Raw genomic sequence first — 15,829 nt, 5'->3', positions numbered from 1 at the left:
TTTTAATTATTACAAATTTTTATTTTAGTCAACATCTGTTAGAAAGAGAGGCATTAGTGGATTGGTAATGATGACACTTGAATTAGGAGATGGATTGCCACACTAAGGCACTTTAATTGTCATAACAGTGATACTTTAAACCATTTTTCAAACAGTGGACTCTAGTGTAAGTATTGGCATCACTGTTACATATTCACCTGATGATCAGTGACACTGACTTTGGAAAGATCAGTCCAGGGCTGTTTTCATAGAGCTTTGATAAGTAAATACATTTTCACCAGCACTGTCCATGGATTTAGTTGTGATTTTTCATTTTTGAAGAGAATGGAGCTGAAATTGTTCTTAGAAATAGCACAGCAGAATTTTGCAGCTCTTTGGCTCTGATTGCACCCGTATGACCCTCCTTAGACTTCAACAATAAACCATAAAAAAGGAAGCTGGCAATAAAATTTCAGACTTGCTTTTGATTTTATCCCTCCATATTTTCCTAGCATTGTTTTAGAAAGACTTAATACTTTTGATGGTATCATATAGTTCCATAGTTAAATAAGTATATGACATGCTAATCAACTAAACAGTACACTAGAAGTGCACCATGACTTAGGATTGATTTCTGAAAAATACTTAATTGTGAGAATTTGAACAGGATAACATTTACTTTTCCTACATGCTTTGTAAAGAATAACTGTGATGGTAGGTGAATGGGCTTCTTAGAAAATCAATCTGTACCTTGAGTTTTGTTTTGTTTTTAGGAAGGAAAAGAAAAGGTAGTTAAAGTCCTAAAGAAAATAATTAATTATTTTATTTACGATATAACCACTCTTAATAACTATTTATGATAAGTATCTCTTGCCCAGTATACTTTTTAGAGGGGTGTTTCAGTGCTCAGGGTTTAGATACAAGGTATTAGATACAAGGTATTGGAACCTAGACACTAATTTCCAAATTTGGGAGTTTTAGATTTTTGAGACGCAGATTATCAACTCCTGTTATTTACCTAAAACTCTTGTTGAAAGTGGTGTCTCTGCTTTTTGCTTTCCTTAGGACTTTGAGGCACAGTCTTACACTTGCATATCTACACTGACACTGCTCTTCATTACATTCTAAATGCATTTTGATATTTTCCTTGAAGTCTGCGTGTTCAGATGAGTTAGAATACATGTCATACTCCACATTTAGCAAACTTTTGGGGAGAAAAGCTTCTATACAAGAAAAAGCTCTATTGAATTGACAGGCAAAAATCCTGCATGTTTAATCCATAAAAGAAGCAAAAATTTTGAATAATTTGTTGGTGGATTTGTGTTGTTTTGTATTTTTTTCCTTTTGATAGGAAATTACCATATACAATCAAACCCTTCCAGTAGCTAACCTCCTAGGTGTTATGGAAATAACTGTCTTTATTAGTAAACTCTCTCAGGGAACCTTTTTGCAACCTAAGTAATACTGTGAGAAATTAAGTGTTTCTCCTGGCTGAGGGCAGGTGCCAGATTCAAGTACTTCTCTAACAGTCTTAGGAAACTTTTAAAAAGCTTTTCCCTTGAACATCTGTGGAAAAACAGTTTGTGAGCTTCCTATCACAGTCACATACTTCCTGAAAGAGCCATGAAAAAGTGTATGTGTGAGCTTGAGGTCCAGGTATGACATTTAGCACCAAATTTTGATCGATAATTCACCCAGCTCACAAAGACCTGTATCATATGATGCTACAAAAAGATAATGTTTCTAAGGGTCTGGTAGATTACTTACTGGCATGTAGCATTCTAAAATGTGGCTTTGCCAAATTAAAAGTTAGCATTTTTACCTTTTTGATGAATTCATAGAACTTATTTCAAACTCTCATTTTTCTCACTCATGGAGAATATTTGATTATGATTCCTTGGACCTTAAGGGACAGAACATTAACTGTGAGTGTAGATACATTGATTTTAGTAGATGAGAATCAGTAATTGTTGGCATGATCCTCATGTGTGTTTGAAAATAAAATAAAATTTCAGGCTTATGAAAGGAAGACCACAATTTTAACAACAAAACTGCTGTTTCCATTTTGTATTGCTTTTGCTGCCCTTAAGATATTGGGGTGAGAAATAAAGTAAATTCCATCAGCCAAAAATAACAAAGATAACAGAAACACATAAATCAAGTAAAAATAATAGCAACGCAAGTGAGCTGAGAATTTAAAACAATAGTTGTGACAATAGTTGTGGACTCTAACAGAAGGAGTGGATAAAAACAGAACAATGAAATGTCCTTTAATGGTTTTGAACAATTATTACTCTTGTCTAAGTCAGTTGATTTTTATATATTGGAAACTTTTTACACACATATACATGGCATATTTTTTGAGAATCACACCTATATCTTTGTATGTAAATTGAAGTAAATAAGAATGTATAGTTTGAGTCTTAGAGACTGTCAAACTAAGCTGTAACAAAATAATTTATTTGATTAATTGACAGTGTGCGAATGGTTGAATATTGTTGTTATGCTTAAACCTAAGGTGTAATCTCCAGTATTACAGTAGTTAAAAATAGTTTAACCTTTGTTTGCTTGTTTGTTTCATGAAGGTTTACAATAATAATTGTATCATCCTTATTTATGTTCCAAGGAATATAGTTAAGTTAAAAAGCTTCATGAACATCAAAATATAAGGCTGTTGTAATGCAAAAAATTATACTTTCCAAGTCTTTAAAGCTTCATATACAAAATAATTGTAACACTGAAGTGTTTAAGTTGCACTTAGTGAAGCATTAATTGACTTATACTAATTGAGTGGTTACTAATGTGTTCCTGTGACACTCAAAGCATTTATATGCTGGGAGTGAACGTGGGTTGTTGTGGTTTGATTTTTTTCTTTTTCTTTTTCTTTTTTTTTTTTTTAAACTCATTTTCCAGTGGACTGAATATATTAGTGATGAATGTGCTGTGAAACTAACTGTTTGTTTCCATGCTGGAAAAGTTTCATGGCTCCAGCAATTGCTAGCCATTTTACCACACAGCATCCATCATTTTGTCAAAGTTTTAATGTTTTGTAGTGAACCACCTAGGAAAGAAAGGAGGAGAAAAGAATGACAAAACAGCCCAATTCTTTCATTCCATGCCAAAAAACTGACTGAAGTTTATCCCTGTTTGCCCTTGGAACAATTAATGTGACATTTTCCTGAATGCCATACTAAATTTGATTGTCAGTTATTGAAATGTATGTTTAAATCAGCAGTGATGCAACTCTAAATGCTTTTTTCATTAATGTCATTGAATCCTTAACCCACAACCTCTGACACATAACAGAATTAGAAAGCCTTTTGGACCATTTGGCTGAAGTTGTGCCCTCACTACAGTATCTCAGTTTGCTTGGAAACATTGCTTGCCCAAATGAGCTGGTCTGCAAAGAAAAGGATGAGGATGACTACCAGAGGTACAGGTTAGTGTTTTTGCTTGTAGATGTAATAAGACATGTCAGTTTTGTTTTACTACTGGAAAAATATTGAACTAAAGTCAGCCCAGAGTCTCAAACAATCATTTATGCTTTTCTGAAAGCAATGTCACATATTCTACCATGAAACACCTGGGGATTTGAGTAACCCCATTTCAGTGAGATCACTCTCAGGAACCCTATTTCAAGAAATATTTCAGTGCTGTATAGCACATGTTGGAGTTGAGCAGGTGTGCACAGGATTTCCTGAATGTGGGTGCTCATATGCCCCTACTCACAGTATTTCATTCTTTAAGGCCAAGATAAGGCAACATTCACATACACTAAGGGTGACAGGCAATAAAAAAAAAAAATCACTACACTGAGATAACCGGTTGCATTGTCTTCTACTCATATTTGATATGGTGCTGAGTTGCTTCTACTGTAGTTATCAAGGCACTATTAATACAGGACTCCTCCTCTATTGTGTTGCCTTACTCAGAGCAGTTAGATTCCAATTAAAAAAATCCAAACTATATCTATAATGTAATTTTAATGAGCTAGATTACACAAAAAGTCATCTGAAATTTAATATGAAAGCCTGATAAAATATGTAAGTACAACTGATCCAACTGAAATGTTGCTAAAATTACAATGGTTGTTTTTTGAAAAAAAAAAAAAAGAAATACTTTTGACTGATAATGATTATGACTATAGATCCAAAACTTACGGAATATCTGTAATTTTAATAGATGTAACCTTTAGGCAAGGAGACATTGATTATGAAGAAAAAAAAGGTCATTAGAGGTATTTTTCCTTGCTCACATCTGAAACATTATTTCAGTCTTTGTGTGCTGGCATTTTTCACATTGGTTGAAAATGGCAGTCAGAGGCAAGTCGGAACCAGGCAGTACAACCAGGTTGCCAACCTTGCACAGCCTGAGCTTGCTTTTTATTAGCAAATCACCTGCAGTATTCAGACTTATATAATAAAACTCTGATTTTATCTTCATGTACTCTAAACTCTGCTGTAGGAGCTAATACAAAACAATATAAACAGGTTTATTGGGAAGTGTCTTGAATTCAATGCTCTAGGAAATGCTGTACTTTGAAACATCAGCACAGCTGTCCCAAATGTGCATATACTTTTTAGTTTGTTTCAAATTTTTGAGAAGTGTTTTCTTCTTGTCAGACTTTCATCTTTTAATAATTCCACTTTTGAATCCAAGTTTAGCTTGTAGTATTTTGGTTTTCACAAAGTAGAACAGCCTAAATTTAATAAAATATCTTCTCATTGCATTCACACTTAAGTGGAAGGTATGCCTACTATCTAGCTTATGAGAATATAATAGTACTGTCTCTATGTAAATTTATGTGACATGTGCACTAGAAAATTGCTTAAAAAATGAATGATATTTCTACAGTTTACTGTTTTTCACTTTAAGTGTGTTTTCTGACAATATGTCTCCTATTAATCATTTAAGCAAAAATAGTACGTTAAAGGAGCCATTCAGAGGCAAGAACCCATGGTTCATTTAGTGCTCTCTGAAAAAATTCTTTATTGATTGACATCCTCTGTGGTTATGTGATGTAATATTTATAATATGTCACACAGCCATACATCAAAACAAGCATGTCTCTTGTTTCATTTCAATGCAAAAATGTTGATTTCAGAGAGGTCAAGGTAGTTTTAGGTCATGTCATGACAAACCACCATGTCAAAGTGTGAAGTGATTCTATTTATGTATCTGCTGGAAACTGCAACATTGCTTCCATTCTCTTTCCTCTCAATTTTTCAAAACTCTGGGTATTTTTTTCCATATAAGCTAGGTTAATTGAAGTTCTGTTAATAAAGAAGAATGGGCTTCTAATTAGTTGAATGATTTATGGTTCTGCTGTTCTAATGAAAGCTTCCTGATCCTTTTCCATTATTATTTGTTGCATTATATGAAATGTGTTTGCTAGACAACATTAGATTCATAACCCAAAAGCATGGATCCAGCTATCTATCTGTTTTTCTGTCTATCTATCTACCTACCTACCTGTCTTTAGGGGAATATATATTCACCTACATGATGGAACTGATTAAAAGTACTCTTGTAATTTTACTCTGAATAGCTAATTCAGAGTTTTGAATACACATTCTGAAGCATCCTGGACAACTTTTTCTTCCAGTTACAGCATTTTTTTGATGGTTTGAAATAGCTTTTTTTCATAAGAGTTTTTTTGAGAAATTTGCCAGAAAGCATCAAAAGATTGGATTTCAGTGAACTTGAATTATGTAAACACTGTGCTCTACCATAACTTCAGCTGGCTTTGTTTTGTTCTAAATGGGAACTTCTTTTTGTAAATTTTTGCAGTGACCATTAGAACCACAGCTTCATTTTTCATTGAGCTTTAATTTTGTTCCTACTGAGTTCAATTAGAGTTCAGGCTATTTAATTCCTAAACCAGAAAGAGAAAGGTGCAAGAAATCAAAGCTTTGCTTAATCTTCTCAATCCAACAAACTGAAAAGATCTGTAACCCCCCCAAAATCTCAATCTTAAAGAAACGTGGAAAATATTTTTTACAAAACTTAAGGTCCAGTTGTTCATAGTGATCTTAGCAGAGATCTTAACAGAGGTTAAAAGTAATATTGCATATATTAAAAATAATTAGGTTTTACCATAAATACTTAGAAAATATAGAAAACTATGCTTTTTGTCAAGAAATTCCAGTCTGGTTCCTCAAGTAATCCATTGGTATATCATTTCTATAATTTAATTACTAAAGCTCTTCCCTATTCTTTCATTAACAGTACCTTTTATAGTAAAACATTATTGTGATTTTTTTTCTCAAAGTAGGTTTTGGGGTTTTCTTATAAGAACCATATTACTTTTGAATGGGAAATTTTTTAGGGAAAAAGAAAAGCTTTTTCACCCATCCCTGCTACTTCTCCTTACCTTTTAAATTTCTAGGAGAACAAATTGATGAAAACATTTCTATGTTACTGGAATTTTTGCTTGGACAGGAAAAGAAAATGGAAAGTTCCCTTCTGTGGTATTTTTATGAGTAAATTTGTTTGGTTAATTTTAAAAACTTACTTTTTTTTTCCATCACTGTAAAATGGCTTTAGTTTCTTTCTATTAAAAAACTAACTCTGTAAGTTCTTAGTTTTTATCTTATTTTTTTAAGCTTTCTGTATTTGGGTGTTAATATTTTGTAAAAGCATATCTTGGTGGTAAGGGCAAGGGAAAGTAGGATAACTGAAATGTAACGGTGATAGGAAAATTTTAAAAGCTTTTGGCTCAAATAGGAAGCAGGGATCACAGAAAAATAGCTTGCAAAGCAGTGTGTCCTCTAAAATAACCTAGTCTACAATCTCTGCTTTGAAGATTGCGTGAAAACAAAGGTCATGACCCGAAGATCAAAGTAACAGAAGTCAACACAGTAATTGCTGGTTGCTTCTGTTGTACTGCATTTGGTCAGTCCTGTGGGTGTATTGTTTGCAGTGAAAACTTCAAACGTGGTGTTACTGAACTGTGAAAAATCATCTGGGTCAGAATGTATTACAAAGCAGTTGTGAATGCTGCAGGTGACCTCACCTATTTTCATTAAAGCGATATGATTGTGAAGAATTCATGCCATGTGTGAAGTTTCCAGTGCTTGGTCATTCCTCTTTACTCCTTATTGACATTTCCTGGAATGATGCATTCATTAAATGCTGTTGACATGGAAACAAGGGCAAGTGGAAACAAATGCCTGAGTTTATTTTAAATTAGCTTAAAAGTACATGTACTAGATATGCTATCTTCGACAGGGGGAGCAAATGATGATAACCTTATGAAGTCCTCTTAAGATATAACAGCTAGAAAGGAAGTGCATGCATTTTGTACGGATTAACTTTTCAAGCTAAATCAACTACTCTCATCCCACAGTTTTGATTGTGAGAAATGGTGTTTCTCATAAATACTTAGAAATACTTAGCATTTTCAGTGTTCTTGCACTTTTCTTTTGTTTTATTGCGGTTTTGTTTTATTGTTTATTTTAAAAATTGATACAGAACTTTTCTATTTTAAATAGTCTTGTTATTGAATTTGGATGGTGATATAAATACATACTCAAGGAGCAATAGGAGACTAGAAGTCCTTGCTCAGTAATGAAAATAATGCTAATATACCTGATCAATACCAGTGAATTACTGTTGAGGCTCTCTTTTAGCAGGAGGGATTGCAGTCTAGTAGTTCTGTACATATTTTTTATGTACTTAATTAGATGATTAGGATATTCCCTTACATCTGTATAATCTGTGAATCTGTGTTGCTTCACTATTTGTCTGAAGTCTTGTCGTTTCACTGGTACCTGGTAGGAAAAAATCTATATGTGATAGACATCAAATGACCACACAACTTTTATCTGAGACTATCCACTGTGAGGGTTCATGAGCAAGAACAATTATGATGTTTTTATTCAGCCAGTAAATTGAAGTCCGTAGTACCCAATTTGTCCATACTAACACAGTAAGTTTAGACATAACTCTAATTATTGTTACACAAATAGAGAGATATTTTTAGAATTCATAGAGTTGTTTGCTACACTGAAGAAAAGGAGAGGGTATTAAAATATTAGGAGGTGATCTGGATTTCTGAGTGACTTGTGAGTCCCTCAGAATTCTATGATCATCACCAAACAGTGCCAAGGCTGCACAGGGTCTCACATGATCCTCTAACGTACCTCATGCCAACATTGTGCCCTCACTTCTGAAAGGTGCTGGTTTAAGTTTATGACCTGTCTTCCTTATCTGTGTATTAAAGAAGATTTTTCATTGCAGATGAGAATTCTGTAGCCAGCTATATGCTGTTTGGTGGGGGTAGAGGGGTAAACCTTTTGGAGGGGGCAGAAGAAACAGTTACAGAAGATAATCAGTCTCACTCACTGTTATAAACATGTTTGTTCAATCCTTCTGATTTTTGTTTTTGTCTCTCCCTTTTGAAAACTGATCTAACTTTGCCAACTTTAGGTTATTTATTTTTTTCTAGTTTACAGTAATGTAACTGAGAGCATAATCAGCCCTTCAAAGTTTGAAATAAGTATATTATTTTTATGTTCTATGGTTGTCAAGGAAAGGAAATATAATAGCACAGAAAATAGAAAAATGAAAGTAAACACTTTCTGAAACAAAGAGCATGTTGGTGTTATGATACAGGAAGAGCTAGATATTTCTGCATTCTTCTGGTCAAATATTTCTCAATTTTTCACTCCAGATAAATTTAGTTTTTAAAATTTAAATATTGATGCGTATAGTACAGTTTTATATTCCAGCGTTTGGTAATAAAAGTACAAACTGAAAGACTATACAGAATCTAGTTCTTACCATAGTGTTTCATTAAAGGTTCAGTGGAATAGTTATTTTTTTCTGAAATGTTAGCATATACAAATATATTATACTTTTCTTGTAGCAGCAGAAGAAGAAAAGAACCCAAACAGTTCATTCCCCAAGTAATTTTTTGCCACTTTTGAAATTTTCCTATAATGTGGCCTGTAGTTTCAGAAGGCCAACCATGTTCAACAACTTATCTGCTTTTCAAAGAGAGGTGATGAGTTAATTGAGACCCTTAGATGGTATGATATTATGTGATTCACTGGGGGTTTTTTGTTGTAGTTATGATGTTCATAGCTCTAGAATGAAATTTTTCTAGAACTGATTGATAGTAGCTAGAGGTAGAGTACCAAAGCTCATTAGAACTGAAGCAATTTTTATGTTAGAACCTAAATGACTACTGAAAAAAGACATAGATCAGACTGAAATTTTACAGGATCTATTTAGCAAAAATAAATGGTTGATTTGGAAGTTATTTGCACCTCTGTGTTTTGGGTCAGGACTGACAAATTTCCTGTAAATGTTTCAAATAGATTTTTTCTTTTCTTCCATGTGATCCTTTAAGGAACACACATTTTCTTTTTCTTCACCTGTGAAAGTCTCATAAGGTGTGAACCTTCAGTGATTTTTTTTTGGGGAGGGGAAGAGGGGATAACCCAAGGACTATGTGTTTAAGTAATGATTGTTACACAGTAGAGAACTAGAATCATACATAGAATATGCCTGCAAGGTAACTGATAAGACTTAGTTTCCCTCTTTGTAAGGCAGAGTTAAGATGACAAGTCTGTGATTTGTTAAGGCTGTAGAGTGAGTCAGTATCAAAGATGGTATTTCTTTATATAAAAGTTAGTCATGTATTGTTTAATAAATAGCAATAGTTGATCTCAAAGCTGTCTTTGTTATGGGCCTTTCTGAATGCCAGCATGTTTCTTCAAAGGAAGGCTTTGCCCCATCGAGCTTCTACCAATGTCAATAGCAGCTGAGTCCCAACTCACTGTATTCCTTTGCAAATGTCCACTCAAGCCTGTCCCTCTTTTCCAATATCTTGGCAGGTCTGTGTAAAAACTCTTAAAATAATGCTTATCACATGCAGCACTTACTAAATTGGCAAATGAGTTGTTAAACTTTATTGTCATTTTCACTTAACTAAAATGGAAATAACAAGAAATATGATGTTCTCTGGTCTTTTTGCATCTCTGAGAGTTCCTTTTCGTGTTTGTTGAATATTTGTTATGAGCTTATTTTCATTGGCCTCTTGGCACTGGGAATCAAGGTGGGAGAGATGATTTGAACAAAAGAAGGTGTAACTTTACTTACTTACATAATTAATTTCTTTAATCTGTTATGAATTAGAAGATCAGTTTACAGGCAATGTTTTCTAAGCACCTTTCTGGTCTACCTGATTTTTATTTTTCTTTCTCTGAAGCTCACTTTTATCCTCATCACTGAAGATATTAACCTTTTTTCACACCACTGCAAAGATTTTAAAAGCTGGTAACAGCAGTCTCAGAACACATGGTGCAGTGCTAAATTTCAAGACTATTAAGAAAAAAAGAGGGGACAGGGAGACCCTACCCTTCCAACTTCTAACCTAAAATAAACCTTTCTAAACTTATAATGTAAAATTTAGATGAATCTTTCTTCCTTAAGCAGTATTCTTTTAACTAGTGTTTTATAAGTCTAAAACAGGTGCAATGTGTCACAAAATTTATGGGTCTCAGTGCCTGCCACAAAGTATTTTATGATGGCTGCTTTCTGTGTTATTAGTAGCTGTCTTTTTCTGCAGCCATTGGTGTTTGATAATAGTCTTAAAACACCCAAAATTACTTACCTGCAAGCAACATTCCATAGTCCCTGTTGACAGTTTGAATAAGTTTAGTGCCCTTTTGTTGTACTTTACCTTCAAAACAAACTGATTGAACCATCAATAGCTCCTGAAAGCTGACAGAGGCATGTCATCTGGTCTAACCCTCTGATAGTAGGTTATCTGTGGGAGTTAACCTCCCTGCATTGTTAACTGAAATGTTTTATGTACTATGCAACTTTAGGATACTACTGTGATAACCTTAGTAACTAAGTCATACATCACAGTAAAGAGATTTTGGGCAACAAATAACCCTGGATTAAATTTACAAGGGTTGAATTGATATTGTAGAGTGTTCATTCCCAGGCTTTGGTAACCCTTTCCTGTATTTTTTTATGGCAAACTTATGTTACATTTAGATTAAAGCTGCGTCTTCATATTTCTAGCTAAAATATATCTGGGAAGCTCAGTGTTTTTCCTCAGCCTTTTAATAAAAATGTATCGTACTATTTTCAAATCACATAGAAACTTCTTATTCCATATTTAGTAAAAGGAATATGAATAAATGGGATTGTATTTTTAATCACCTTTTAAAATAATTAATTATTAATGTACCTTCCTTCTACTAGTGGGATAACCTTTGCTTCCTTAAGAAGTGCAAGTTTAAAAAAAATCAACCCCAAACCTGTGACTTGTGTAGTTAGCTGTTTAGTTTGTGTGGGTAGGATTTTTTGGTTTTGTTTCTGGAATTGACAAGTACTAGTGCTAATTCTGTTTTTTGAAATGCAATCAGTATGGCTTAAAAATACAAAAATACATTTGTATCAAGGAATGCTATTATAATTTTAAGCTTTTTTGAAATGATTGAGAGACTGACATTAGGGCTGTGATCCAAAGTCAGCATAGATGACAGTGCTGTCTTAATCTGTTGTCATTTTTGTTGCAGCCTGCTTTTCAATGGCATATTTCATTCCATCATTAAACATTTGCTGATTTTCTAATACCGATGTTTTCTTCACCTGAATATTCATCTTTTCTCACCCTACACTTAGTGGGTGTCTTTACTCATTTTTAGCTTCACTCTTCTTCACTCTTGACATATTGTTTCTTTCTGTGCATGTCTTCATTTGAAAGAATCTGTTGTCATCAGAGCTTTTCTGCCAGTAATGCAAGATGGATAGGTTCTCCTCCACTGAAAGATAAGGGCCAGCAAAATGCCAGGGAGGACTGGAAGGGCAGCCAGGAAAGCTGGAATGAGTCTGAGAACGTGTCTGTCTCAGATCTGTAGCTGTTGTTTAAAAAAAGGTCTTAGGAGATGTTCTGTTTAGTAAAGTGACTCTCTTTTTCTTCTGCTAATATAATTGAAAGCCATAGATTGAGGAGTCACATTTAAGAACTGAGCATTTTCAGTTCACTTGTTAACAATTTATGAAGCTGTTGCCTCAGAGGAATGGTGTACTTGATGGAAAGGTTTATTTGCACTGTTAAATTTTGCTTGATTTTAGAAGGGGGAGCGTTACAGTCTTTTTCACGTTTATCTGTTCTTGACAACAGTATTATGAGATAAACTTTTACCTTTTAAAACAATTTTTTTTTGTGTGTTATTCTCTTTCAAAATGTTATGCAGTTTTGTACTACTTTGATTTCTTCCTCCCGTTGCCAGAAGGGATTGGTATGATTAGGAGCTCTCTGACTGACTGGAGTTTTATGAAAACAGCTAGGCATGGGGAACATTATCAATCACCTTTCTATGCCCTGCCAGGAAAAGTCTGACACTTCCCTCACTTTGCAGTGTTTGCTTCACATTTGGTTGACTAAATGCAAATTACATGTACTTGAGGTGGTTAGATATTTGGATTTGCCATGGTTGTGCCTTACTTTGTGTTTGATCTGCCATGTTCTCTCCCTCTGCAAGTGAGGAGCCAATAGTATTTCTCTGAAGCTAAAAAGCTGCTGTCTTTTGAGTAAAAATGATAAATAGAATATAGCACTGATGAATCCTAATAAGAACTTTGAATTCTTAAAATATGTTTCCTATAAATAGTCTCTCCCTCTGTGCTTCTGCACTTAATTCTGAGCTGGGATCTATATACCATAAAGACACCTTGTCTCTCTGGCAGGACCAAATTGGAATCCTTCCAAATTATGACTTTGTCAAAATGTAGGTCTGGAGTAGAGACCCAGAATAACACTCCATGCTTATTCTTTAAAAATTCTTTCTTTTAATGTTAAGAGTTTTGAACACTGACATACAGTCCTTTCAGGGCAAAGAATGGTGTCTTAGTATGTATGGTAGAAGACAAATTATACCCCTCCCTGATTTACTGTTCACGTGTCTCTACTGTTGATGATTATTGTGTTTTTAGGAATATATAAAAAAAAATCTGAAGTGTTGGAAAAAGAATGTTTTCTAAGAACTCTTTCAGAGAAGATAGCAGGCAGTTTCCCATTTCTCAGATTGATTTTCCCCTGCAATGTGAGATGGAATCTTTCATATCACTCAAAATTCCTTTTCCCAAACAGGCAGTTCAAAACAATTTCCTATTTCTTGATATACTTTATACCTCACCAAAGTCTATAGAGAGCATACACGTCCATGGTGATAACTGTGCTTGATCCACCCAGTATTAAATTTTTTGGGGCAGTTTACAACAAGCTTCATTTGAGAGAGTAAAGTAAGTATTACAACTTTTTACTTAAGATATATTGCATGAAAAAGGTGAACAGAGAGAGAAAACAAAGACTGTTGTTTATTGCTGTTAATTTTAGTCATTTAGTCTGTAAGTATGTCTTTTTTTATTACTGGATTTTAACTGTGTGCATTTTGACATCTCTCAGATATTTTGTCCTGCATAAATTGACGAACCTGAAATTTCTTGATACTCGGAAAGTAACCAGGAGGGAGAGGGAGGAAGCCTTGGTAAGAGGCGCCTTCATGAAAGTGGTTAAGCCCAAGGATGCCAAGGTAGGAGAGTAAATGGAAGTCGTAACAATAATATGATTCATTTACACCATTTTAAAATAACTCCAAAAGCCTGGCTGTGTCTCTTGCTAAAGTAACAGGTGAAACCCTTCAAGTGTAAGGATTGACACATGTGGTTAGGTGAGAGACAAAAGCCTTAGTAATTTTTCTGTGTTTTAATATAAAAATTTACAGTTACATCCGTTTACTGGGATGTGGCTATGTTATCAAATTTCTGCTTTTAACTTCTGTTTCATATAACAAAGTAACTAATATGTGTCACTGAGCTTAAAAGAATAGTTTTACCCTGTCCAAGGATGTGTAACCTGTGTGATGTACTTTTCGTGAAAGAATGCAATTTTTCTGACAAGCTGTCCCCTGCCTTGTATGTTAAACTCAAATGTCTCTTGCAGAGCACACAACTATGGTGTTTACTGGCTTTTAGTGGACCAGTTGATTCTATTTTTGTATGCTGTTACTGAATGTGGTATCTTGCTAATAAGCATTGACAACATCAGAGAGACAGTTTCAGTAATCTCAGCATTTAATACCACTTGCATAAACTCTGGACACGGTGCTGAAGCAATCAGAACACAAACGTGAATTCTCCACTTTACCTTCTTTTTCCATTGTTGATCAATGGTAACAGCAATCTGAGTGCAGAGTCCTTTAGTGCTGCAGATCTTTCTTAAAACTCCACCCAAGTTTTCAATCTACTTGCTTTCCGTTTGCTGTTTTGTTCTCTAAAATATACCATCAATAATTTATTGCAGATTTCCAATAATACTGAATAATAAGCAGTTATGGAAATGCACTGTTTGGTAGCATAACGGTGTTGCTGGATAAATGTATTATCATGAGTACAATTGCAGTGCATTACAAATTTTTTCAGACTAATTCATTTATAACTACTAAAATGTTAACAGTTCTGATACAAGCATTGCTTCGATATATTGTTTACCACTGCCTTTAGTTACTTCAGTTTCACATATGTAATAAATGAAATAATTTATTCTAAGCTGTTTTGTATAACTTATTCACAGCAAACCATCTTTGAGTCTGGCCAAATGCAAAAGCTGAATTGTGTTAGGTATAGCACACATATGTCATCTTCTTTTACAATTCTTCTTATCAGATTTTAGTTCTGGTGAAGTGTTTACTTGATTTTACTAACAATTAGATTTTTCATTTAAGGCCTACTCTGAATTGTGATCAACTTAATAGTGCAAGAGAAGAAAAAAATGTCTCTCAAATTTAAAGCTACTTTTCTGGATGAAACCTCTTTTTAAGTCAATAGCTAAGGATAAATTACCTCACAAATTTAGGGATAACATGTTTATCTTTTATATCTACAATTGAACCTTTTGTATAGTTTTGAATTATTTATTTACTAAGTCTTATGATAAACCATACATTTATTTCAGCACATTTGCAGAAGCCTCCAATTTACCATTGTTATTGCCTTCCTAAAGAGTTGGCTTTTTTTCTTATTTATAAATGGTTCAGTACAAATTACTGATGGTAAAATCATTGTAAATGATTTTCATGGCATGAATTAATGGTTCTTACTACAAAATTGCCCTCATCATATAATATTATATACATATTACAGAAATGGCTAATTTAAAATAAATATGAAATTAGATGCAGAACAGGTATTATAAAGCTCTCCAAATTGTTTTGAATTTGTGCTTGTTTTCTAGGATATTCATGCTTGTAGTACATCTGCATGCAAACTCTATGTTTGAGAACACTCATAGAGTCCTCTCTGCATATGTTTTCAGATGCAGATGGGTATGTATACAGCTATTGACAGCTGTACTCAAAGACCATAACAAGCAGAATTCCTCTATATACCACAAAGATGATGTGCACAATATCTGTACTTTCAAATTCTGTCATATGTTATACATTGAATACATAATGGGTTTTTATTCTTTAGCCTTCAGATTTCCTGGATCTTGTGTTTTCTGTTCATCAGTTCCCCTCCCATATAGTTGTCGAGATTTTCAACCAGCTTCAGGCAGCTTTAACAGACGGGTAGTGGTGGTACATTTTAAGCATTCTGAAACTAGTTAGAGGTTACACTTTGACCAAAACTGAGAGAAAGATTGCAGCACATCCAGTATTGGTGATCAGAAAAACTCAGTATTTGTCATCAGAAAAACTCCTTAGTCAGTTGACCTAGGGCTATAAGACCTTGATCACAGTGAACTTCCCAATAGTAATTTTTTTTTTCCTTTCACCTGAGGTAGGAGCCACTGTGTCAGCCTATGCTTGCCAGGAAAGGAGAT

At 34.0% G+C, this 15,829-nt stretch overlaps 1 protein-coding gene across 1 annotated transcript in view; it reads left to right on the top strand.

Moving 5' to 3' along the window:
• LRMDA (leucine rich melanocyte differentiation associated) overlaps positions 1-15,829 on the top strand; it is a 638,362-nt gene that overhangs the window by 353,129 nt on the left and 269,404 nt on the right. Inside the window, exons 4-5 of the mRNA XM_018068852.2 lie at positions 3,279-3,418; positions 13,412-13,538. Of these exons, the coding sequence (XP_017924341.1) occupies positions 3,279-3,418; positions 13,412-13,538 (267 nt within the window). The remainder of the gene's footprint in view (positions 1-3,278; positions 3,419-13,411; positions 13,539-15,829) is intronic.

The sequence above is a fragment of the Manacus vitellinus genome, unplaced genomic scaffold (genome assembly GCF_001715985.3).
Source record: "Manacus vitellinus isolate BGI_N305 unplaced genomic scaffold, ASM171598v3 scaffold_15_pilon, whole genome shotgun sequence".
NCBI classification, from domain to species: Eukaryota; Metazoa; Chordata; class Aves; order Passeriformes; family Pipridae; genus Manacus; species Manacus vitellinus.
The sequence above is the reverse complement of the archived record's forward strand: the minus strand, read 5'-3'. Positions and strand labels throughout refer to the sequence as shown.